Source organism: Stegodyphus dumicola, chromosome 5 (assembly GCF_044657685.1).
Source record: "Stegodyphus dumicola isolate Sdum_Otavi_A_Nest chromosome 5, ASM4465768v1".
In the NCBI taxonomy this organism is placed as follows: domain Eukaryota; kingdom Metazoa; phylum Arthropoda; class Arachnida; order Araneae; family Eresidae; genus Stegodyphus; species Stegodyphus dumicola.
In genome coordinates this window covers 29,877,019-29,900,018 of record NC_140772.1, presented here as the reverse complement: position 1 = coordinate 29,900,018, position 23,000 = coordinate 29,877,019, and the positions used below count along the sequence as shown (strand labels likewise).

The window sequence follows — 23,000 nt, the reverse complement described above, 5'->3', positions numbered from 1 at the left end:
TTACAAAAAAAGGCATAATACTTCTTATAGTACCTTCTATTTAATTTTATAGATGGACATAATTTCTAATTCAGTTAGAAAGTCTGTAATTACAGTGTCAAAACTTTCCACTAAACTATCAATCAAACTCTTTTTCATTCTCAACAATCTCTTCATTACTTTCTTCACTATCTGAAGTTCTAGATTTAAAACCACACTACAGATTTTGCCGTCCATTACCTAATTTATGATCAATCATAATGAAAAACTTTTGCCTAATCCTTATGACTTTTTAAACTTCTCCCCATTTCTTCACAAATTCTGTTTAATACAAAATTTTGCATTTTTCTTGTGATACTTGGAAATCTTTAAATTGGTGCTATCATCATCACTAGGAAATATGCTACCTGGCTATAAATTAGCTGGTTATAAGAGAAATTGGTATGTTCTCACCTTGATGACAAAAGAGAGTTTACTGATACTTGCTTGTGTCCATGACTTATGTGCTATCAGGTAGCAAAAATTTTCTCTTTTAAAATATAACAATTTTTCATTGTTAAATATTAGAGATATTGTTGTCAAATACTCAGTTAAAATGTGCATTTCTGACTTTGTAAAACAAGCAGTTTTACAAAGTCACGAAGAGAAACAAATGATTACCAGTTTCCTATGGTAACCATTCGTCCCGAATTTTCAAAGGCAGCCACAGATTCTAGCTCTGCGTCCTACACGGATGCAAGTCCTGAAATTCACAATTTATTTAAAGATTCTTCAAAAATAATTTAGTTTCTATGGTATTTCTACATATGAAATGTAGTATTTTTGCATGGATTGCATCAGCAGCACTCAGGTATATAGTGATATGCCACATGAAGCATTTTTATACATGGGAAGTGGCATATCGGCAGTGGCGTTGCCAATATGTCAACATACCCTAGTTGTGACGTTTTTATTTCCATATTTTTCTTCAATCGATAAGAGTCTGATAGTTTAAAAAGTTTCTTTTTATGAAGAAGCCGATCTTTGGGTTCCAATCCTTCAAACACAAGCATCAGTGTTGATACAGTATAATGAACGGATGGAGAGGGGGAAAAAAAAAAAAAAAAAAATTGGCAAAATTTTGAAAGACATCTTTTTTTTTCCCTTTAATTTAAAAGAAAAATCCGATTCTACACTTCTACCGCCAAGTTTAAACACTATTTTAAACAATATAACTGAAAATGGAAATATAGACCAAAAATGGTTTATTTATCAAATTAAAAATTTTTATATGAATATTCTTCTCTAGAATTACAGGGCAAATGATTTGAAGAAATTACTCATTTTAAATGGATTCATTTAAAATGTCAAACAGATTAGACTAAAGTAGAAGAAACAGTTTTCACATATTCATTTTCACCTGAAAACAAATATATGACAGTGAAAAATGAATTATTTGATGAAATATTATATTTGAAAAGGTCTGTAAATTACGTCAAATTCTTTTTTTTTTTTATTTCTGCAGACAAATGTTCCCATAACCTTTCAATGTTCCATTCAAAAGGTTTTATGTTAAAATATTTCAAAAATTCTCAAATGGTATTCCCACTTATAAGAACTTTTATATCTGTATTTCAGCATGGTGAAATTGGCCAATGAATGTGCAGTTTTGAAGAAAGAATAAGATGAAGACATTTAGTAAAATGAGTAAAATTACCCTTTACTACTTTTTATAAAACAAAGTATGTACTGAAAAGCTGTCTTAGATATGGGTAATTTTTACATCATTCAGTAACATCTAGTTTCAAATGCTGCTGAACCTGGGGTATGAAATGATTTTCAAATCAATCACTCATTAATGTTTGTGCCATCCATGCTCTTTTAATTAAGTGCTAGTGTAATGGTGGAAAACATTTACTCCTTTAATTGTCCGAGGTTGTGCATTTTTTCTGATTACAAAAAGATTACATTTGTTTGTTCCTACAGCATCTGTTCATATGCCAAAATCGTGAGTCTCATTTTGGAATCTATAACAACAGTTGTGGCTTTTTCTCCATAGGTAGCCAAGGTATTTAGGGAAACATTGTCCCCCCCCCCAAAAAAAAAAAAAAAAAAAAAAAAAACAGTTTTGTCAGGGTTATAAATTTGCTCTGGAGATAACTTCTCATTATTAATGAGCAAAATGAATTCATCTGCAAACTGTTCACCTGCTCCAATACCAGCAAAAATTCCTTCATGAGAAATTATCAACAGCTATATATTATATCGATTTTTAAATTTGATAAATCAACTTGTCATATATATACACTTAAGTTTCTAAGACTATTTTCTTGTGAAATATTTAACTTGAGTCATTAGAATTAGGCTCATGGCATGCCCTCACTGTGATGCTGTCATACCATTCAATCATTACTTTGTAATGACTGTCACGTTTAGCATAATATGTGACTTTTCTGTTATCCATTGCAAGTGACATGTCAGAATCTACAAAAAACTTTGAAGTTCCTTTTTCTATTTTTTATATCACATACTGTTGACTTTTCAATGTCATACACCTTATATAATTTTCAGACAAATAAGCTTTTACCCCTTTTTTTGCCATAATTTTAAACTTTTAGCTTCACTGAAATCAAAACATGCTTTCACTTTGCAGATTCTGATGCAGCTCCAGACATAAAAACTCTTTTCGACATAATTGAAGATTAAAACTTTAATTTTGATAAGACAGCTGTAATAATAGGAGCATGAAAAAAATAAAAAGCTAGATTAAATTAGAAAATTAAGGAGTACAATTTATTATATTAACTGAACTTTAGTTCTTCAGTATTTAATTCTTTCTCCTTGCCTTACTGCTTAATATTCGACTGCAAACAAGTATGTTTTAGGGTTTCACTTATTGTTTCAGAAAAATGAGAGAAAAATGCTATTTGCCCCCAAACCACTCAGTCAAAAATGTGATCAGTAGCCTATGTCAACGCAATATCAATCAATGTATTGTCATTGTCCACAGTGTGATTCTCTAGCCAATAGGTATCTGAAAAGTGGCATGCAAGCACTCAATTGCTCAGAAACAAAATCTCTTTTATCTTTAACAAAATCTCTGTTTTTTCTGGAATATTATATTCTTTATTCCTAGACTCTGAAAGAAAAAAATTGGACTTTGTACCATAATTATTTAAATATATATTTACCACAATTACATTTTTTATTTTGTACTTCATATTGGAATATTATAACATTATGGAGTAACAAATGAAAATTCATAAAAAAATAATAATTAACTAACCATAAGAAAAGCGTTTTAAGGAAACCACTTCTGGCATATTATGTTTCTTACACACATAATAAGGAGGATCCCAAGGTTCAGTTTGTGCTTCACTTTCTCTATAATCCGTTTGGGTTTCAACAGAAATAAACTTTGCAGATTCCTGTCCGTCAGAGACATCTGTACTAACATCCTCTTCCTCCTCGGATAATTTAAAAATAATATCACCTGCTTTCACAGTACTGTCAAGTGGTCTAAAATTATTTGGAAAAATATTAATACATTTAAAAGAAACAAATACACATATCAGAAAATAATGTTATTGCGTATTAGCAGCCGTTTATTATTTCATTCATTCTTATCATTTTGTATGAAAGTTTGAATGTATCATATGTTTTATTTTATGCTGAACAAAATAAGCATAAATAATTTTATTTTTCATTGTACCTCCCTTATAAAACATTTATTGCAGAATTTATAATTTTTTTCACAAAAATTTCTTTATAGTCCTTTTTTTCCCAGCAAATATTTATTAATTTATCAGTAAACACCACAATTTACTGATGAAAAGATATTAAATTTATTAATATTTGTTTAAGTTGCATAATATCATTTTTCTCAAGTACTAAATAGCTAAATATTAAACCTACATCAAGAAACAAAGTTCAAGAAATTAACATAACTTTGAATGTGGCAATTTGTAGGTGGTAGCAATCCTGAAAAGAATACCATTTCTATCTTATAATTAAACAAAAAAAGAAACAAAGTTCAAGAAATTAACATAATTTTGAAGTTGACAATTTGTAAGTGTTAGCAATCTTGAAAAGAATACCATTTCTCTCTTATAATTAAACAAAAAAAAAAAAAAAAAAAAACTGAAAGCTTTCAGATTTTATATTATGCTCAAAAGGTTTTTTTTTGGGGGGGGCCTTTCCCCTACACACACATACACGTTTCAAGAGCATTTGGTTTCATGCCCATTTGGGCTAAAAATATTTAAAATCAGCATATCTTTAGAATTTTCAATATACAGTCTCACACTGGAGATAAAAATGTCTTATTCTGTACAGTGTTGCCACTGCTTGCTTTGAAATCATTGAGTTTTTTTAACACACAATTTGTTAAAGTTTTATAAAATATAAAATAGATAGTAAAAACAAATTCAAAGTTCAGGCTTCCAGATGCCCATATTCGGTTGGAGGACTATGTTATTAAAAATCTGATGGCTCTAATGGTACTGTTGTTTTTTTCCACAGTGGGTGAAACATACATACATTCATGCAGATTCTTCATAATTTAACTTCTTTACATATAATACAAGATGATAATAGTTGGGGGCAAAAATTTTAAAAGTGATTGAACACTTTTAATGATTTGACACGAAAAGCCGTTTCAAGACTAATAGCTCTTTGCCTCTTTGGGCTAAAAAACTTCTATTAATATTTTTTTTTAGCAAAAAGACACAGTGCATAAATACATGCATTTATTGCTCTTTCGAATACAATGATAAACAGCTTAAAAACTGAAAATTTGGAGATGCATAATTATTATTGAGTGGAGAAATATGTATGACAAATACAAAGTGGGGCAAAAATATCTCCATATTTTCAAGTATTATTAAAACATAAAGTGTGAGAGATAAATATGATATTACATAATTAAATTCACAATAGAATTACATTTACATTTTTTCAGATCATTCCCACACTCTGCACAGATGCATTAAACTATACTATTTTTCACTGTTCAGTGGAAAGTGCCATACCATGCTTATGTAGTGAAAGATTACTCCAAGAATAGTGAGCAATTTATGTAAACATAGCATAATTTTTTAAAAGAGTTTTGGTTAGTGATGTAATATGTAATCTATCATTTTTAATTTGCAATTAATTTCTCAGATTCTGTAACTAAAATGTTATTATTTTTAGCTATGAAAAAAATATAAATAATTAATAATACATGAAAATGATTCTATGAATTAGTTTAATAGCCCAATGAATTTCAATTTCAATAGCTTCATAAAATAAAAAACCAATAATGATGAATTATGCTATTTACTGTTTTTAGTTAGATTATTGCTCCCACACTATCTCATGGAAGTGGTGATAAAAAATATGATTATTTTTTACCCAAGCTGCATGACATCTGTAGGAATTTAAATTTAATAAGTTATTAAAGTAAAGTAATCATTTATATATTCTTAATTATGTGTATTATTTTTATATTTAAAAATAGTGTCCGAGTGGTGCAGCCTATGAAATAAAAAATAACTACCGAGTTTTGCCATCTTATGACACAGATGTTTTTCAAGCTGCAAGACCATCAAGTTACAGATTAAATCTTTCCAAACCATGGCTGCAGCATTGAATGAGAAACTGGTAGGATGACCATGAACAATGCAATCACTACAAAACACTAAAACAGTGTGCCAGAACTAGTGAAAAGTCCACAATGATTGACATGAAAATAAGCTGAGGATCTTAATTATCATCAATATAAAATGCATATTGCACTAAAGCTGAAACAAAAGCTGGAAATCAGAAATCATCTAATATTTACTGAAAAATTATTTTTTGATGTCCTATGGTAAAATATGTTACTGCACATAGTATCTGATGATGAAATTTTCATGTTTCTGGGTGTGCTGAGAAAAAAAAACTTTTGATATAGAGGGAAGAGAAATCTACAATTCCATAAACATCCATTTCATAGCAAATGGAGAAGCACTGTAATAAATTTAGAATTATAAGATGTTACTTATTTGAAATTAATACTTGCAGTGATAGTAATGTTATCAGGTTCAATGTTTCTTCTAACCTTCTTCGGAAACATACAATGACCTGACTAGAACAGAGAGCTTACTAAAGCTATGTTCACTAATTGTAGTAAGTAGACAGGATACAGACGAAGGGTATACAAAACCCTTTATTTTTTTCTTTATATACAATGACTTCCGTACTTCGGAATACAATGACCCTCCACTCGGGGTCTAACTTAAAAGATATCAAAATAAAACTAAACTCTAATTTAACTTTAGAATAAGATTGGCCTTATAATAACAGGAAGCGTATGTAGCACAGAGACTGTGAACACTACAATACGTTTAATTTATCAAGAGGATTAAAACCTCTGGCCTGGAAGGCAAAGTAGCAACTGCGTAACTTCTAAGGTAAGCGGCCTGCTTCGAACTCACGGCTTCCTCTCTTCTGCTTGGCAAAAAGGCCACACTTAAATACTTGGCGTTCGCCAGACAACTTTGCATAAACTCCTTCACGCTTATAATTCTGGCCGGAAGTAGAAAATAAGAAGTGATAGTAAAGATTTAAAATAAAATAAACGTTAGTAAAACTTAAGATCCTTACAATGTATGTCTATTATATTAAGATACAGCAAGATGTTTTGGAGCTTTTCTTTCCCCAGAAATTTAATAGCATGGCATTCAGTCATTTTACAACATAATTTCAACAAGACAGTGCAATGGCTCATAAAGTATAAACATATAAACAGTGGTGTGTGGAAATGTTCCTTGGTCATGTCTGCACCAGTGGTGATACTTCATGGCCTACAAGCTCTCTACATCTCCCAATGTGTGATTACTTCTGATAAGTATATCTCAGAGCTAAATATTTTCCCAAAAACCAAACAACACAGAAGAATTGGAAGATCTCATGGCAAATAACTGTAGCTGTGCCACTAGATATAGTGCAATATGCATTTGGCAACTTTAACATGAAATTGGAAAAACGTGTACAGATTAGAGGTTATCATCACTTATACGGTGTGTTTTTAAAAACACAAAGAGTACTTCCATTTTACAGCATCCTTGATAACAAAAAGAATTGGCATGTTCTCACCTTGTTGACAAAAGAGACTTTACTGATACATGACTTATGTGTTATCAGGTAGTAAAAATTTTCTCTTTTAAAACATAACAATTTTTCATTGTTAAATATTAGAGATATTGTTGTTAAATACTTAGAATGCACATTTCTGACTATTTCACTGACATTCAGTTTTACAAAGTCAAGGAGAGAAACAAATGATTACCAGTTTGCTATGGTAACCATTCGTTGAGGTTTCTCCAGGGCAGTCCCAGATTCTAGTGCTGCGTCCTACACGGATACGCCTCCTGAAACTCACGATTTATTTAAAGATCCATAAAAAATAATTTAGTTTCTATAGTATTTCTATATATGGAATGTATTAGTTTTGCATGGATTGCATGAGAGGCATTGGAGCATATAATAATATGCCATATGAAGCATTTTTATGCATGGGAAGTAACATATCAACAATGGCATAGCCAATATGTCAACATACCCTTGATGTGACTTTTTCCTTTCCATATTTTTCAATTGATAAAAGTCCGATAGCTTAAAAAATTTTATTTTTATGAACAAGCCAAACTGGCTTCAATTCCTTCAAGCACGAGCATCAGTGTTGATAATTCAATAAAACGAATGGATGGATATAAAAGAACATCTATCAAGATTTTAGAAGACATCAATGATCTTATTTTTTACTTTAAAAGAAAAATCTGATTCTACATTTCTACTGCCTAGTTTAAACATTATTTTAAACATGATTGAAAATGAAATATGGACCAAAAATGGTTTATTAACTCCTTCGCATCGAAGTCGCCCGTAACGCTCATTCATTCAGGCAACGGCAAACCGCTCCAACGCCTCCTTTATTTTCCACCTAGTGCTTTCCCCTCCATGTTAGTGTATGGCTCATTGGTTTTGCGAGTTGTTAAGAGACATGTCAATCATTCTTTTGAAGCAACTAAAGGAGACATACGGAAAGCTATTAACGTTCACGGGTGCAATCCGGCTCTAAGGTGAAACTGCACACAATGGATGAAACCGCTGAAAAACCCCCAAGAGAGAAACAGTCATTTCACTTAAGTAGGTTATTGTTAATGTTGTAGCTATCTACCAGGCAGGGGGAAAGGAAAACTATCCCAAGACAAATTCGTAAACACGGGCGTTTTCGATGTTTGATGAAAACAGATTTGGTCGTCTCTCGATGTGAAAGAATTAAACAAAGTAAAAAATTTTATATGAATATTGCTTTTTCTCTAGAATTACAGGGCAAATGATTTAAAGAAATTACTCATTTTAAGTGAATTCAATTTAAAATGTCAAACGGATTAGACTAAAGTAGAAGAAACAGTTTTCATACATTCATTTTTGCCTGAAAACGAATATATGGCACTGGAAAATGAATTATTCAATGAAATATTACATTTGAAAAGTTACATAAATTTTTGAAAACATCAGCATTGGAATAATGAAGAAACACCCACCAATAAGCGTTAGATTCAAAATTTAAACTATTTCAATGAAAATCATATTTCTTCTGTGCATCTCTCGAAAGCTATAAAATTCATGCTTTGTTTACCTGGTGCCACTGCAGCTACTTGAAGGGTGTTTTCTTTCCTAATTCCTGGACAGCAGTAAAATCAGTAAGCATGGACAGCAGTAAAGTTAAACATTAATACCATGAAGGTGATGGTTATAATTAAGTGCAATTTCGAGTTTAGTGCTTACAAAGAGTTAAAAGAACAAATTGAAAATTGCAGTGAACTATTTAAAAAGGTTCACTGCATTTCAAAATATAACTCTGTACATATTATTTATATTTTAAACAGCTTTTTTTTTTTTTTTTTTTTAACAATAGTCACCTTACAATTTATGCATGTGCACATTGTTTCCATTTATTCAGCTAATGAAAAGTTTGTCTTTTAAAATAAGCAATTTTTCATTGTTAATTCCTTAATATGCTTTCTATTTTCAATCTGCTCTCAATGGAAAAAGATGCTATAGCCAGAAAGTAGGATGTTTATGGGAATTAATAAATTGAGGAAATAGAAAACTCGGGAGTAAATATCACCATTACCTGGAGTCAAATTTAGCAGAATTCATATACAGGCATCATAACAGCCATGATAATATATTTAACACATTATTAGCATCAATGGCTGAACAGTAGTAACCAAAAAGTGTTTGTTAAAAGTTAATTATGGTTTGTTTATATATGCTGTTTATTTTAAATACATTTATTTAATATTTGCATGTGTTTATATATGTTTATTTTAAATAACTTGCTCACAAAACTGTATTATTACATTGCTTTTATATGTAACTGTTAAATATGCTGTGGCATGTAGCTAATGAATAAATTGATGATATGCTTTGGTCACTGTTTAGACAGTTTTGTTTTCATGGATTTATAACACCTGACAACAAATCAAACTTTTTAAACCCCAAATTTCATCAATGAATTGCAGCACCATTTTCTTTCATCAAAGCCATTGTGAAAAGGAAACCACGTTACAAGAAATATATGCATCCATATGTACAACAAAATGCCATACTATGAATTCATACCTTATCTTCCATTATTATTTATTAAATAGCGAGATACTTCTGTCTCTCCCCATATAAGATTACTTAGAAAATTACTTACCGCTTATAGAATTTCCACAAATCAGCACCCTGAATAACACAGCTTTGTTTTTTATTTTCCATCAAATTATATCTACAAGATAAATTATTGTCAAATTTTAAAAGCACATAAATTTACTTAGTTTTATAATAGGAAGTTTTATACATTAGTCTTTAGATATGAAAAACTTATATATAGTATGCTTATAAAGATAACACGTTAAATAAGAGCATACTATATATTCTGTACAGTATATGAAATACCACAGAATAATGCTTTGAACCAGACTAGTTATCCTGGATCATACAAGCTAATCTAGAATTTTTGTATAGTATCCTTTCAGGATGTATCATGAAAAATGACCTCGGTTAAGAAAATATCTTCACATTTTGTAAGTAGTTAACATCAGTTTTGCCATTTCTGCTCTATGTTACCATAAAGATACAGTCAAAAGTGGTTAAATCGGACACCCATAATCCGGAATGATCTATAATCCGGACCTCAAAGCTTCCAACTTTCTGCGCATGCGTCGCGTAAGACCTTTATGGCTGCGAATATGCTTGCGCACGTGCGCAAAATACGTTTACGAGTGCGCGTTTAATGTATAACGGACGGTATAAGCTAAGCTAAAATTATCTAATTATCTATTACAGTTAATGTTGCAGATTGCGTTGTTCCTTAATCTTCGAATTAGATCCGGCTTATTATTTTTTGCAGACTGTTAGAGCAATCTTATAAAAGTAAGCTTGAACTTTCGATTATGACAAATAGAATTTCTGATATATATTTATTAATATACAAACTTGAGACTTGCAATTCTCTTCCATTTACATATTTATTAATATGTAAAGGATCTGTAAAGCAAAAGTATGTTTCGAAGCTCATTAAACAAAAAGTGGAATTGCTACAAAAAATGAATAAAGGCATATCCTTTGTTTATCTAAACTTGAACGTTTATCTAAACTTTGTTTATCTTTAACGCCGCGGCGTGCATTGAATTGGAAGTTGATCTGTCAGCACTAACCTTATCGTCAGGGCAGATGTTTTTATTTTATTTGGCTTATGATTCCTTACTAAATGTAGTATTTCATCTTGATGTACACCGTCTTTGGTATGATTTAAATCAAATTCCTCGTCATTATAATTTGCTTCCGATAGCGAAGAAAATGACAGAGGTTATTGAAAACGAAAAAATTTCGATTGACAAATTAGTCGGTAGACACAGCAATTATAGGACTTGAACAGCAGAACTTTGTAACTGAACAAGAAATTATGTCTGTTTATAGAATTAAAGAGAATGTATTATCACATAAAAAATGAAGCAGCTTAAACAACTTACATTGAAAGAAATGTTTAATAAAGTAAACAAATAAATATTAAGCTTTTTTTTTGTAAATTTTGATACCCTTTAGATCATAATTTTTCTTTATTTCATAAATTACGGTTTCATATTTTTAATTTTATAATTTCTGCATGCCATCTTACCAGATTTAAACTAATGATCTATAATCTGGAAAAATCGATAATCCGGAATCGCCGAAGTCCCGGCAAGTCCGGATTAACGACTTTTGACTGTATCAGGTATCATCCAAAAAGTTTGTGTTGCTAGAGTGTATAGTCAAATTCATTATATTCAATTCTGTGAATGTTACCTGGAAAAATGTGCAGAAGATGCAGGGTTTGCACACAAAATTGTGTGGAGCGATGAGGCAGTCTTTAAATTAAATGGTTCCATTAATGGCCATAATTGCACGTATTGGGGTCCTGTAAATCCTCATGTAACACTTAAAACAGTATGTAAAACTTATGAGGAGTAACAGTGTGGTATAGGATATCCACAATGGGCATCACAGGACCATTTTTTTTAATGGAGCTGTCACTGGTAAGAGTTATCTCAACTTGCTTCAGAAGTTTTTGGTCCATAAATTTCAGAGATGTTTGGTGATAATGACGAGATTTACTTTCAGCAAGATGGAGCATCTCCTTACTACCATTGTGATGTACGAGCTCACCTCGATGCAGCTTTTCCAGACACATGGATTGGACGAAGGGGTACCATTGAATAACCTGCGCATTCCACAGAACTCATGCCCATGGACTTCTTTTTGTTGGAATATCTTAAAGACAATGTTTATCGCACCAAAAAAGACCAACTGATGCATTGAAGGGGAATATCGCAATATTTCTGACCTGTTTGATGACCTGTTTTGTGACATTTGCGAATCCCTTGGCGTGTGTTATCAGCATTGTCTGGAGAATGATGGTCATCTATTTGAATATTCACGAACGTGATTCCTCAACTGTATTCGAAGCTATTCCATTTCACTCTATGTTCCGAAATAAAGTTTTTCTCGTCATTCGAAGTGCGAGCACATTTTTTGAGACACCACCTTTTATTAAGACACAATAACACGCCAAACCAATACTAATTCAGAAGTCCAACAACAAAAATCAGCATTATATTTTCAAAATTTTCACAGGACTAGTTTCGATGGTTTTACTGAACCACCATCCTAAGCTGCAAAACCGCAAATGAACAAGATAGGAAATAATTATTAGATAAGATAAGAAAGACTGGACAAGAATAAGCAAGTGGCGCCATCTGTTGGTGAAAGCAGAACTAAAACATAATTTCTTTAAAGGCCAATGGCAAAGATGGATTGGAATTAGGATCGTTAACTAGAACAGAAAGATTTTTTTGAATGTGAAATGCCTCTAGAAAATCCAGTTCTCCAATGGAAGATTTTTTTGAATAATTTTGGCAGCAGAAAAATTGAAAGTGTGATTTTCGGACTAACAATGTCGAGCAACCGAAGACTTCTGTTTTTCCTTTTTTCTAACATATACTTTACGTTCCTTGACGCGAAATTTTAAGGCTCTCTTAGTTTGGCCAATGTAAATTAAATCACACTGGCAAGGAATCCTATAAATACTCCAGGAATTCATATCCGGAATGGGGTCCTTGAGTATGGATCTTGGAATTTTATTGATGGGAGAATAAATGACCCGAAAGTTAAATTTCTGCAAAATATGTGCAACTTTATAGCTAACTGATGGAAAGAAGGGAATGACAACAGAATTTTTATAATCTCCTAAAACAAAAGTGTGCTTTTTAGTGTGTTGAGATGAGAATTTTTTAACTGCTTGATTAATAATGTTGGGTGAAAAGCCCCTGTCAATAGCTATTGCTTTTAAATAATTTAGTTCTTCATCAAGGGATAGTTTGGAGGAGCAAACTTAAAGAGCACGGAAAACATAGGAATAAAATGAAACTAACTTAGTCGGATGACATGATTTAAAGTGCGGTGGAAAGCAAACTGATGATGGTTTACAGTAAACCGTAGTACTGAAGTTGGACGTGTTACGTGTGATCAGAATGTCGAGAAACGGAAGAGAATTGCAAGTCTCAAGTTCAAAAGTGAACTGAATAGCAGGATCAATAGAATTCATTGTTGAAAGAACTTTATTTAAGTCATCTTTATTACCTTCAAAGAGGGTAAAAGTTTCATCTACGTAGCGGAACCATACCGGGAAGTTTAAAGTTTCAAACAATTTTGATTCATAATAATGCATGTAGATATCAGCCAGGATGGGACTGAGGGGGCTTCCCATGGCTAATCCCTCAGTTTGCTTGTAATATTTATTTTGGAAAACAAAATGTGTTCGTTTGAAACAAACACATTTTGTTCGTTGAGAAATTCGTTGGGAACTATCAGAAAGCCTACACTGTAGGTGAACATGTAACAATTGATGAAAAATTAAAACAATTCAAAAGACGATGTGCGTTTAGGCAATACATCCCTTAAAAAAAAAAATAATAATAATAATGGCCTAAAATTATTTGCATTGGTTGATTCCAGAGTATTTTATACATTCAAAATGGAAATATATGCTGCCCAACAACCAAATGGGCCACTTCAGTTTGATAACAATGCAAGCGCTACTGTAAAGCGTTTGATGGAACCATTGTACAAGACTGGATGGATTTTGACTGCAGAAACTGGCATGTGGGATACCAGCTATCTCAGAACCTACTAAGGAAGAAAATAACAATAATGGGATTTTTATTAACGATTATATAAAAAAAATTATTTGGTCAATTCTGCATAACACTGAAGAAACCCTACCATCTACAGTTCAAATATTCATCCATGATTAGAGTTTTTATGTAAAAGCAAAGAAATATACCAATGCATTAGTGTGAATATTTAGCATCTTTTTTAATACCTGGCAAAACCATTTTTATAAGAAAAACAAAAGCTGTTTTGGAATAAAGTTCCTTTTAAGATTTATTATCAGCAAATATTTAATTCATATCTCCAGTTTATTTACTTCTACAGAGTCACAAAACATTTCAGGTAAAAAGGATCTGTAAGAGGAGAAGTTTGAGAAGTATTGCTCTACACTTAGTAATATTTTAATTTAATAAGATGTAACCTCCCGATGGGATACTTATGAAATAAATTTTAAAAGTCTGAAAGACTCAAAAATTTATTACACAGTATTAAACTTTTCAAACTATGAAATCTTGATGCAATCAGGAAATTTAATTTCAATGCTTTACTTTTCAAACTCATTAGGATGAATCAACTCATTAGGATGAATATTTGGCTTCTTTTTTAATGCTCAGTAAAATTATATTTATATGAAAACCAAGCAACTGCTTTGGAATAAATTTTATTTGTGATTTATTATTAACAAATGTTTTAATTCATATTCATGTTCCTACATTCATATATTATACACCCCTATACCTAAAGTTGCGAAACTTTTCGCTCAAGTAAAAAGAGTCCGAACGATGAGAAGTTGGAGAAGTCTTATCTATGCCAAAGAAATATATTTGGATTAAATAATGATTTAATTTCTCAACAGGAAATAACTTTAAAACTCTGAAAAATTTATTACATAATATAAATTAACTTCCTAAAAATATAAAATCTTCAGGTAGCCAGAAAATTTAATTTCAATGCTTCCATGAATATTTCTAAAACATATTTACACACAATTGCTTAATGTCAAATATTATGTGATGTCATGATTACTTTCATGCTAATAATTTATATAATTTATTTTTAGAAAGTCCTCTATAAAGGCATTATTCTCTTAAGAATAAGATAGCCCTTATGCGATTTACCATATTCAAATCACCCAACCTACAAAAAATTGAATAAATTCAAAATTTTATTCATACAGCAATGATAAATAAATATTTTTATAAATTTATAAGTAATATGATTCACCAAATAAAACTGCCCATTAATTACATATTATTTTTTTTTAATCCATTGCATGCAATTAAACACATTTTCTTATTTTTTTCCCTTTTAATGTCATCTTCCAAATCAAACTTAATGTAATGACAATAGTGGTCACCATTCATACTAAGTATATATATCACAACGAACAAGCAAGCAAAATCCCATCAAAAGCACTCTACATATACAATAATATATTTATCAACTGTAAAGCCATTATCAAATTACATGTTGACGGCATATATGGGTAGCAAAAATACTGCTACCAGCTTTCGGTATTTGCACCTATTATCACGCAAAGAGAATCAGCGACCGATAAATACATAAACTGATATGTAGATAGCATATTTATATACAAGGCTAGCATAAATGATTCATTCGTTTTCAAAAGGTTATACTTTTAAAAGTATTTCACGTACACACATAAAATATATATGAAAAGAACCACGACCTCATTAAGTTCATATACCCTCTACAAATATTCAATATGTGCCCATTTGGTGACAAGACAATCGAGCTCATTCTATATATTTCGTAGCATTGTTGTCCACATGTTCGTCTTGTCAATTGACAAGATGTTTGGAATACTACAAAAAATTGTGTGGACGATTTTGCGTCAACGGTTGCATTTCAAACCATACCATGTGTAGCTCCGGCAACAATTAAAGCCGGAGGATAACACCCGTCGACTAGATTTTTTTTTGTCAACATGAAGGAAGCACTGGAGAACGAAGATTTCGTCACCACGTATACATTCAGCGATGAAGGAACGTTCTACTTATCCGGGAATCTTTGTAAAATAGTGAAAAAAGCTTGGTGAGTTTGTGGTTCAATATATTTTTCTTGTGTGTACTTTTGTAAATATACTTTTAAAAATACAGTAATACTTTTGAATATATAGTAATACTTTTGTAAATATACTTTTGAAAATATAGCCTTTTCAAAATGAATAACTCATTTATGCTAACCCTGTATATTAAATTCGGATGATGTACTAATACATAATAAATCACAAAAATTAAGCTTTACTTTTAAATCTATATTGAAAGTTATAACACAAATTAAATTTTGTTTTCAGATAATTTCAAAACAAGCGGGTAGAGTTGCCATTATTAGCATACAAAACTTGATGTTTATTTTGTGTTTCAGCCGCCCAGACGGTGGTTAGCGGCAAGGAGGTTAGGTTAGCGGAGAATAATCGGGGAATCTAAAAGAACCTATTTTTGTATTTTTACATGTACACATCTAATTTTAATCTACCTAGCGTAATATTCACAATATTTAATGTATAAATCAGTATAGTAGTATTGCAACGAAAAAAAGGTGTAAAATATCATTAATAATTATTATAAATTTCAAACTATTGCTAATGAAATCCTTGCTCATATATTCACATTTAAATTTGGAAAAATACGAGATCGGAAGCAATAAAACACAAGAAATATATACCATGAGCCAAATGAGCGATAAAGATGTGAGCATGCTCCTACCCCTAGGCTTTCTGCTATGGTAGCAGATTCCTAATTCGTATTATAGAGGTTAAATATTGTGTAATTTGTAATGGCAGCTTTTATACGAAGTATTATTAATTTTTTAATTTTTTTAAAGTTAATACTGTAACTCTACTTACATGAACATAATTAAAATATGTATCCAATCATTAAATTTTATGAGGGAAAAAAAGCTAGTTACATCTTTTTCACATGATAACAAGATGCTCATGTATGAAATGAACGAAATTACGATTAACTGATTTTTTTAATAAAAGAGCAATTTCTTAAAATTTCTGCTCGAAGTAATATTTCATTTGCTCTCGGAATTAATTTTATGGCATTAAAATATTGTAATTTGGTCACACAGACTTTACTCATAGTGTTGTAATTTGTGTATAGCCTTCTTTATTAAATGGTTCAATTGAAATTTAGAAATAAGCTGTTTTATTAGATTTTAATGTATATGTCTCCCTCTTTTTTTTAATTAGAAATGAAAATTGCTCTTATACAATTAGCCGTCTCTTCAAATAAAGAGCAGAATATAGAGCGAGCATGTAAATTTATCAAAGAATCTGCACAAAATGGAGCTAATCTGGTGTGTTTGCCTGTAAGTATTAGATAGAAGATTTCCTTATATGAAGAATGTTAGCATAAAACTATTTTTACTTCATGTTTGTAAAATGAGGTTTAAATAAATTGGTGGATACCAAAATAAGGGAGATATAAATTAAATGCAAAAAATTGATTATCTTTGCCAGAGCTGTATTAACCCATTAAGTTATACACTGAAGTGCCACTGAATTAGGGATAGCTATTCAATAACGAGTATTAAATGACGAAGCATAGATTCAATAAGTTTCTGGAAGCATTCTACAGGAATGGCTTACCAAACATCGGATAGAGCTGTCTATAATTTAGGAACAGTCACTAGTGCTGTGTGATGAGGTTTCAAACCTCTTTCCAGAACGTCCGAAAGATGCTCAGTAGAATTTAAGTAGCCAATTTATGACAGAGAAATTCGAAAGAACGCTCATACAACCGGGACTTGTGTGAGGTGCAGTTATCTTGCTGAGATACATCATTTCCGTGTGAATGACAAGAAAACATAAATGGATGGAGATGATTGCCCAGCAACTCTACGTACTGAATCATAGTGAGGAAGGTTGGTGCAAGTACCAAAGATCCCAAACACTGCCAAGAGAAAACATCCCAGACCACGATTAAGCCACCATGGTCTTGTGCAGTTCCAATCTGCCATAAAAGGTTTATGGCTTCATGAGTCTGACATCATATTCTCAGCCTCTCATCAGTATTAAATAGTCGGAATCATCATTCCTTGCTACTCATTTCAAGTTCACTAGAGTCTCCCCAGGCAAGAAGTGCGGTTCGATGGCATGCATTCAGCAAAGGTACTCCCATGGGTCTACAGCTTCCGAAGCTTATATGGTGAAGTGAGCGTTGCACGATCCTTTTACTGACTGTACAACTGTCGTCCTGATTCAGCTGGGTAATAATTTGAGCTAATGTTTGGCTTCATTGATTGTGTATGATACAGCTCTGCTGACTTATTATAGGTTAATTATCCTCTGCAATTCGCCTGATCACTATTTCTTTTTCCCACCATCCTTGTATTCTCGGTATACTCTTGACACTGTTGACCTTGAAAATCCTACCCCACTGAGGATTTTGGAAACTGAATAGCCATGCATTGAGTGCCTACTATTTGTCGGAGATTGAAGCTGTCTAAATCAGAAGTTTTACCCATACTGGTAATTGAAACGACTGATTAACAACAACCATAGTACTAGCTGTATGTGCATTTACCACAACTTCCTTACGTAAGCATAGATGCCACGCAGCGCTATAAAATTTCCATAGCCATGTCTATCCCTAATTCAGTGGCATTTCAGTGTATAAACACGTTCTTAGGATTAGAAAAGGAAAGGGTGCACCGCAAAGCGGTCCTTATGTATTCAGGAAAGGGGGCACCAAGAAACTTCCCTTTGCCAGTTTTATGTGGACTGCAAAGAATAGATACAAATCAAGAGAGAAGAGATGAATAAGCTAGTGTAAATAGATGTGGTTACACCAAAATAGTTTGAGTACTTACGGCCTTTGAAAGTCTTAATCGCCGACCTTAGCTTCAGTGCAGAGATTCGCACTATTGTGCTATTTATCTGTCGCTTATTTTTATCCAGCCGAGGAAAGTTTCAAATACTTGAAAGTAAATAACAGAGATATAATTTAAATAAAATAATGACTTCTTGCATGCAACCAAATAAAAGCAAAATTTACTAAGAAATAAAATAACATTTATTATCTAGATTTGTGTAGTTACTTATCTCTTTGTATTTATAATCTTCCATTCTTTAGGCTAATACTTAGATCACTGAAGACTATAAGAAAACAAAATATTTTAAATATATATTAAATGACAGAAAATTTCATGACTGGATAAAAACAGTTATGCCAATCAGAGGATTAAGGTAACAATGGTAATAGAGAATAAATGTTTATGGTCGGTTGAAAAAAATTTTATTAGTATTTCTTTTTTTAGAAATTTTTAAAAACACCGGGTATCTTTTATGTACTTAAGATTCATCAGTTTCCAATACTTCCAGATAGTTCCCCCCCTCCCTTCTCTAGAGGTAGTTGTCCTAGATAAAATGATTATTAGTATGCATAATGACTTTCTTCGTAAAGAAAAGTACAAAAATAGAAGCTGTAGTACATTATTAATACTATAATGTTAAGAAAAATACAAATTAATCACAAAGTTGTTAGTAAATAATGTAGTAATAAAATAAAACTCGTAAAAAAATTCATATTAAGTTTCTGAAGCAGCTATAGCTATTTTAAAATAGCGTAAACATTGTGCACATAAAATCCTCATGTGAAAATGCTACATTAAATAAAAAAATATTTTAGTAATTTTAAAAATATTTATGAAATGTTTAAAATATAACTATGATATGAAATCTGTCTCATCGGGTTTGTTTTTTAGCCAATCACATCCTATTCTAAAGTAGTTTGGACTTTATGAAATAAACCAGACTTCTTACTTAATTGGAAGAGAAACACACCATTGTGAAAATTTAAAATTACATAAAAAAGCAACATTATATTGACACAAGTTTTAAATAAAACTACATTGATTTTGAGGATGCACCCCTCCATCAGGAGCAAAAACTTAAGAGGGGGTAATTCTTATGATTTTTTAGATTTTAATACTAATTGTTTTAACTTAATTTAAAGCACTATTTAAGTACTTTCCCATCAACCATTTTTGGTAAACCAACTGTCATTAAACAGTTTGATTTATTCTCAGTAATAGATAAGTGTGGCATTGCAAGAGACTCAAAAAATCATCAACCTGGTTTTATTTAATCTAGTTTAGATTTTGTAAAGGAGGGTATTATAAGATACTTCTATTTTCCTGCTTTTCTACTCCTCCTTTGAAAACTACCTAAAATTTGAGACTTCTCATGTAGGGTAAAGCATATTCAAAGTTACAGGATCTTAGTATCAAAAGAAAGTGCAAGTTAAAAGGCATAATATGGGACTTTATTTGGAAATGGATGTGAAGTTTTTTTTTTTTGGGGGGGGGGGTCGGATAATCTTAAAATTTGAGCTGATATTTGTTTTAAATATTATTATGATATATCTGCAATTTGTATCTAGTACTAATTGATTAAATAAAGAACGATCTATTCCTTCTGATTTTCACCAGAATGGTTAGTGCAAATTGCCTGTTTTTTTGTTATTGAGGAAAAAGGATGTTAATAAAATTAAAGCTTTATTTAGGAGATAAACACATATTTTTAACTTTCCAGTAGAATTATTTACACTGATTAAGAATTAGAAGCATTGAATGCATTTTTAGAGTTTTCCAATCGTTTTCAACTTGAAGCTTTTTGTCATCTATATACAATGTGACTTTTTTTTCTGTTGTTTTGAATTATTTCTGTAATATTTTCATCTTCAGCCAACTTAAGTTGTCACAAGTGACTCTTCTTGAAATGCATCTTTATCATATTCTCTTTTACATTGTTTCTTTTTTTCCATACATCACCTATATCTGCTGAAGAAATTTTCTGATCAGTTCCTTTAAATTAAGTGCTATTAGAAAATTATTAATGCTGACATTAGTTTAAATTAGCTTATTATTCGTAGAGCCAAAGATTGTAAATGACTACTTTTATCAGTCGGTGAAATAATATACTCATGTGACTTAATTCAGAAGTCAACAAAAATCAGCGTTATATTTTCAAATTTTCACAGGACTCGTTTCGATGGTTTAACTGAACCATCATCCTCAGCGGCAAAAATGCAAATGAACGAGATAAGGTATAATGATTAGATAAGATAAGAATGCCTGGACAGGATACAAGCCACTTGCACCATCTGTTCATTCAGTGTTTTCAATTCATTTCATTTTTCTGCTGTTTTGTGCATGCTTTATTTTGGTTGGTTAATTTGGTTTGATTTTCTGCATTGTTTATCATGCCTTCATCCGTTAATCGTTTCAATAAATTACGCCTGAAACGACAAAAATTCCTGAATCATCTTGACTTTTTACTTAAGTGTAAATGTAAAAAATTGATCCCCAATTTCATTCAAATCAAATTTAATCAAAAACCTTCCATTGGTGTTTCATGAATTCTGTTAAACTGCAAGCTTGCCTTACTCCGATCCATCATAAGGGATACACATCAACAGTTATCCAAAATTGATTATGAGCTCTATAAGCTTCATCTGGAACTCGCTAATTCATATCCAAAATTCACTGCCCTTGAACAAAAGTCTTGGTCTAAAACAGAGAATACAGTTAACCATCATAAAAACACCCTTGCAGTTAAATTCGGAAAACTTCTTTCACAGTCTTCCACTTCAAGTAGTTCAAAAAATCTTCCCAATGTAAACATTAAGCCAATAGTTAATATTTCTAATGTTAATTTATCAGAAGAACGAGAGAATTCTAAAATATAGCTTCTCACAAACCTCTAAACCCGCAATTCCAAAGATTTTGGCTCGTATTGAAAAAGCTTTCAAGTTGAGTAAAGTTTCAGATTCACAGAAAGAAATGATTAGGCATCTTATCGCTCATAATGTGAAAGTCAATAATAAACCTTTAAAACCAAATCTAACCGCGAGAGAAAGAGCTACAATGCGTGAAATTCATTCTAACCCGGATATTATCATTTCAAAGGTTGACAAAGGTGGCCAAATAGTCGTCATGGATAAAAATACTTACATCAATGGTGTCACTAAACTCTTAAACAAAGGACCATATAATCTGATCCCTAAAGATCCTTCACCTTCGGACCTGTCAAAAATAAAAACTGCAACCAATCTTCAAAAATCCTTTCAAGAAACTTAAAACATTCGCTTATCTGTTGCAAATTGTGCCAGATTATATGCTCTTCCCAAAATTCATATAAGTGGTATTCCTTTCCGCCCTATTGTATCAAATTTAGGTACTGCCTCATATCCGTTAGCTAAATATTTAGTTTCTAGATTTTCAACTCTATTAGACACAAACGTTCACATTTACACCATAAAAATTTGATAGAGTTTGTAAAAAGGATAAAAACATTTCTCCTAGAAATTTACTCATGGTTTCTTTTGATGTAAAATCATTATTCACCAATGTTCCAGTGGAGGGTGCATTAAGATATCTAGAAACCACACTTTGCGAATTTCATTTCTCTTGCATTGAAATTGATGAGCTTATTTTTCTTACTCAACTCTTTTTGAAACAAACACATTTTCTTTTCCAAAATAAATATTACAAGCAAACTGATGGATTGGCCTTGGGAAGCCCCCTCAGTCCCATCCTGGCTGATATCTACATGCATTATCATGAATCAAAATTGTTTGATACTTTAAACTTTCTGGTATGGTTCCGCTACATAGATGATACTTTTACCCTGTTTGAGGGTAATACAGATGATTTAAAAAAAGTTCTTTTAACAATGAATTCCATTGATCCTGCTATTCAGTTCACTTTTGAACTTGAGACTTGCAATTCTCTTCCGTTTCTCGACATTCTGATCACACATAACACATCCAACTTCAGTACTATGGTTTACTGTAAACCATCATCAGTTTGCCTTCCACCGCACTTTAAATCATGTCATCCGACTAAAAGTTAGTTTCATTTTATTCCTATGTTTTCCGTCCTATTCAAGTTTGCTCCTCCAAACTATCCCTTGATGAAGAACTAAATTATTTAAAAGCAATAGCTATTGACAGGGGCTTTTCACCCAACATTATTAATCAAGCAGTTAAAAAATTCTCATCGCAACACACCATAAGGCAAACTCTTGTTTTAGGAGATTATAAAAATTCTGTTGTCATTCCCTTCTTTCCATCAGTTAGCTATAAGGTTGCATGTATTTTGCAGAAATTTAACCTTTGCGTCATTTATTCTCCCATCAATAAAATTCCGAGTTCCATACTCAAGCGCACCATTCCGAATATGAATTCCTGGGGTATTTACAGGATTCCTTGCCAGTGTGGCTTAATTTACATTGGCCAAACTAAGAGAGCCTTAAAATTTCGCATTAAGGAACATGA

General features: G+C 31.5%; 2 protein-coding genes across 7 annotated transcripts in view; one reads left to right on the top strand and one right to left on the bottom strand.

Annotated features, from left to right (window-relative positions):
• Positions 1–16,079, bottom strand: part of LOC118187408 (uncharacterized) — a 50,508-nt gene extending 34,429 nt beyond the window's left edge. Inside the window, exons 1-3 of one of the 2 annotated variants that reach the window (XM_035357627.2) lie at positions 15,958–16,079; positions 9,695–9,766; positions 3,245–3,477 (exon numbers count right to left, since the gene is read on the bottom strand). In XM_035357627.2, the coding sequence (XP_035213518.1) occupies positions 3,245–3,477; positions 9,695–9,756 (295 nt within the window). In that variant the 5' untranslated portion in view covers positions 9,757–9,766; positions 15,958–16,079. Of the gene's footprint in view, positions 1–3,244; positions 3,478–9,694; positions 9,767–15,379; positions 15,603–15,957 lie in introns of those variants that run through there. The other variant, XM_035357626.2, reaches the window with a different exon arrangement.
• LOC118199921 (omega-amidase NIT2) overlaps positions 15,621–23,000 on the top strand; it is a 33,553-nt gene continuing 26,173 nt past the window's right edge. For 2 of the 5 annotated variants that reach the window (XM_085816538.1, XM_085816534.1), the window contains exons 1-2: positions 16,363–16,507; positions 16,910–17,028. In XM_085816538.1, coding sequence (XP_085672664.1) covers positions 16,489–16,507; positions 16,910–17,028 — 138 coding nt within the window. In that variant the 5' untranslated portion in view covers positions 16,363–16,488. The other 3 variants (XM_085816537.1, XM_085816536.1, XM_085816535.1) reach the window with 3 other exon arrangements.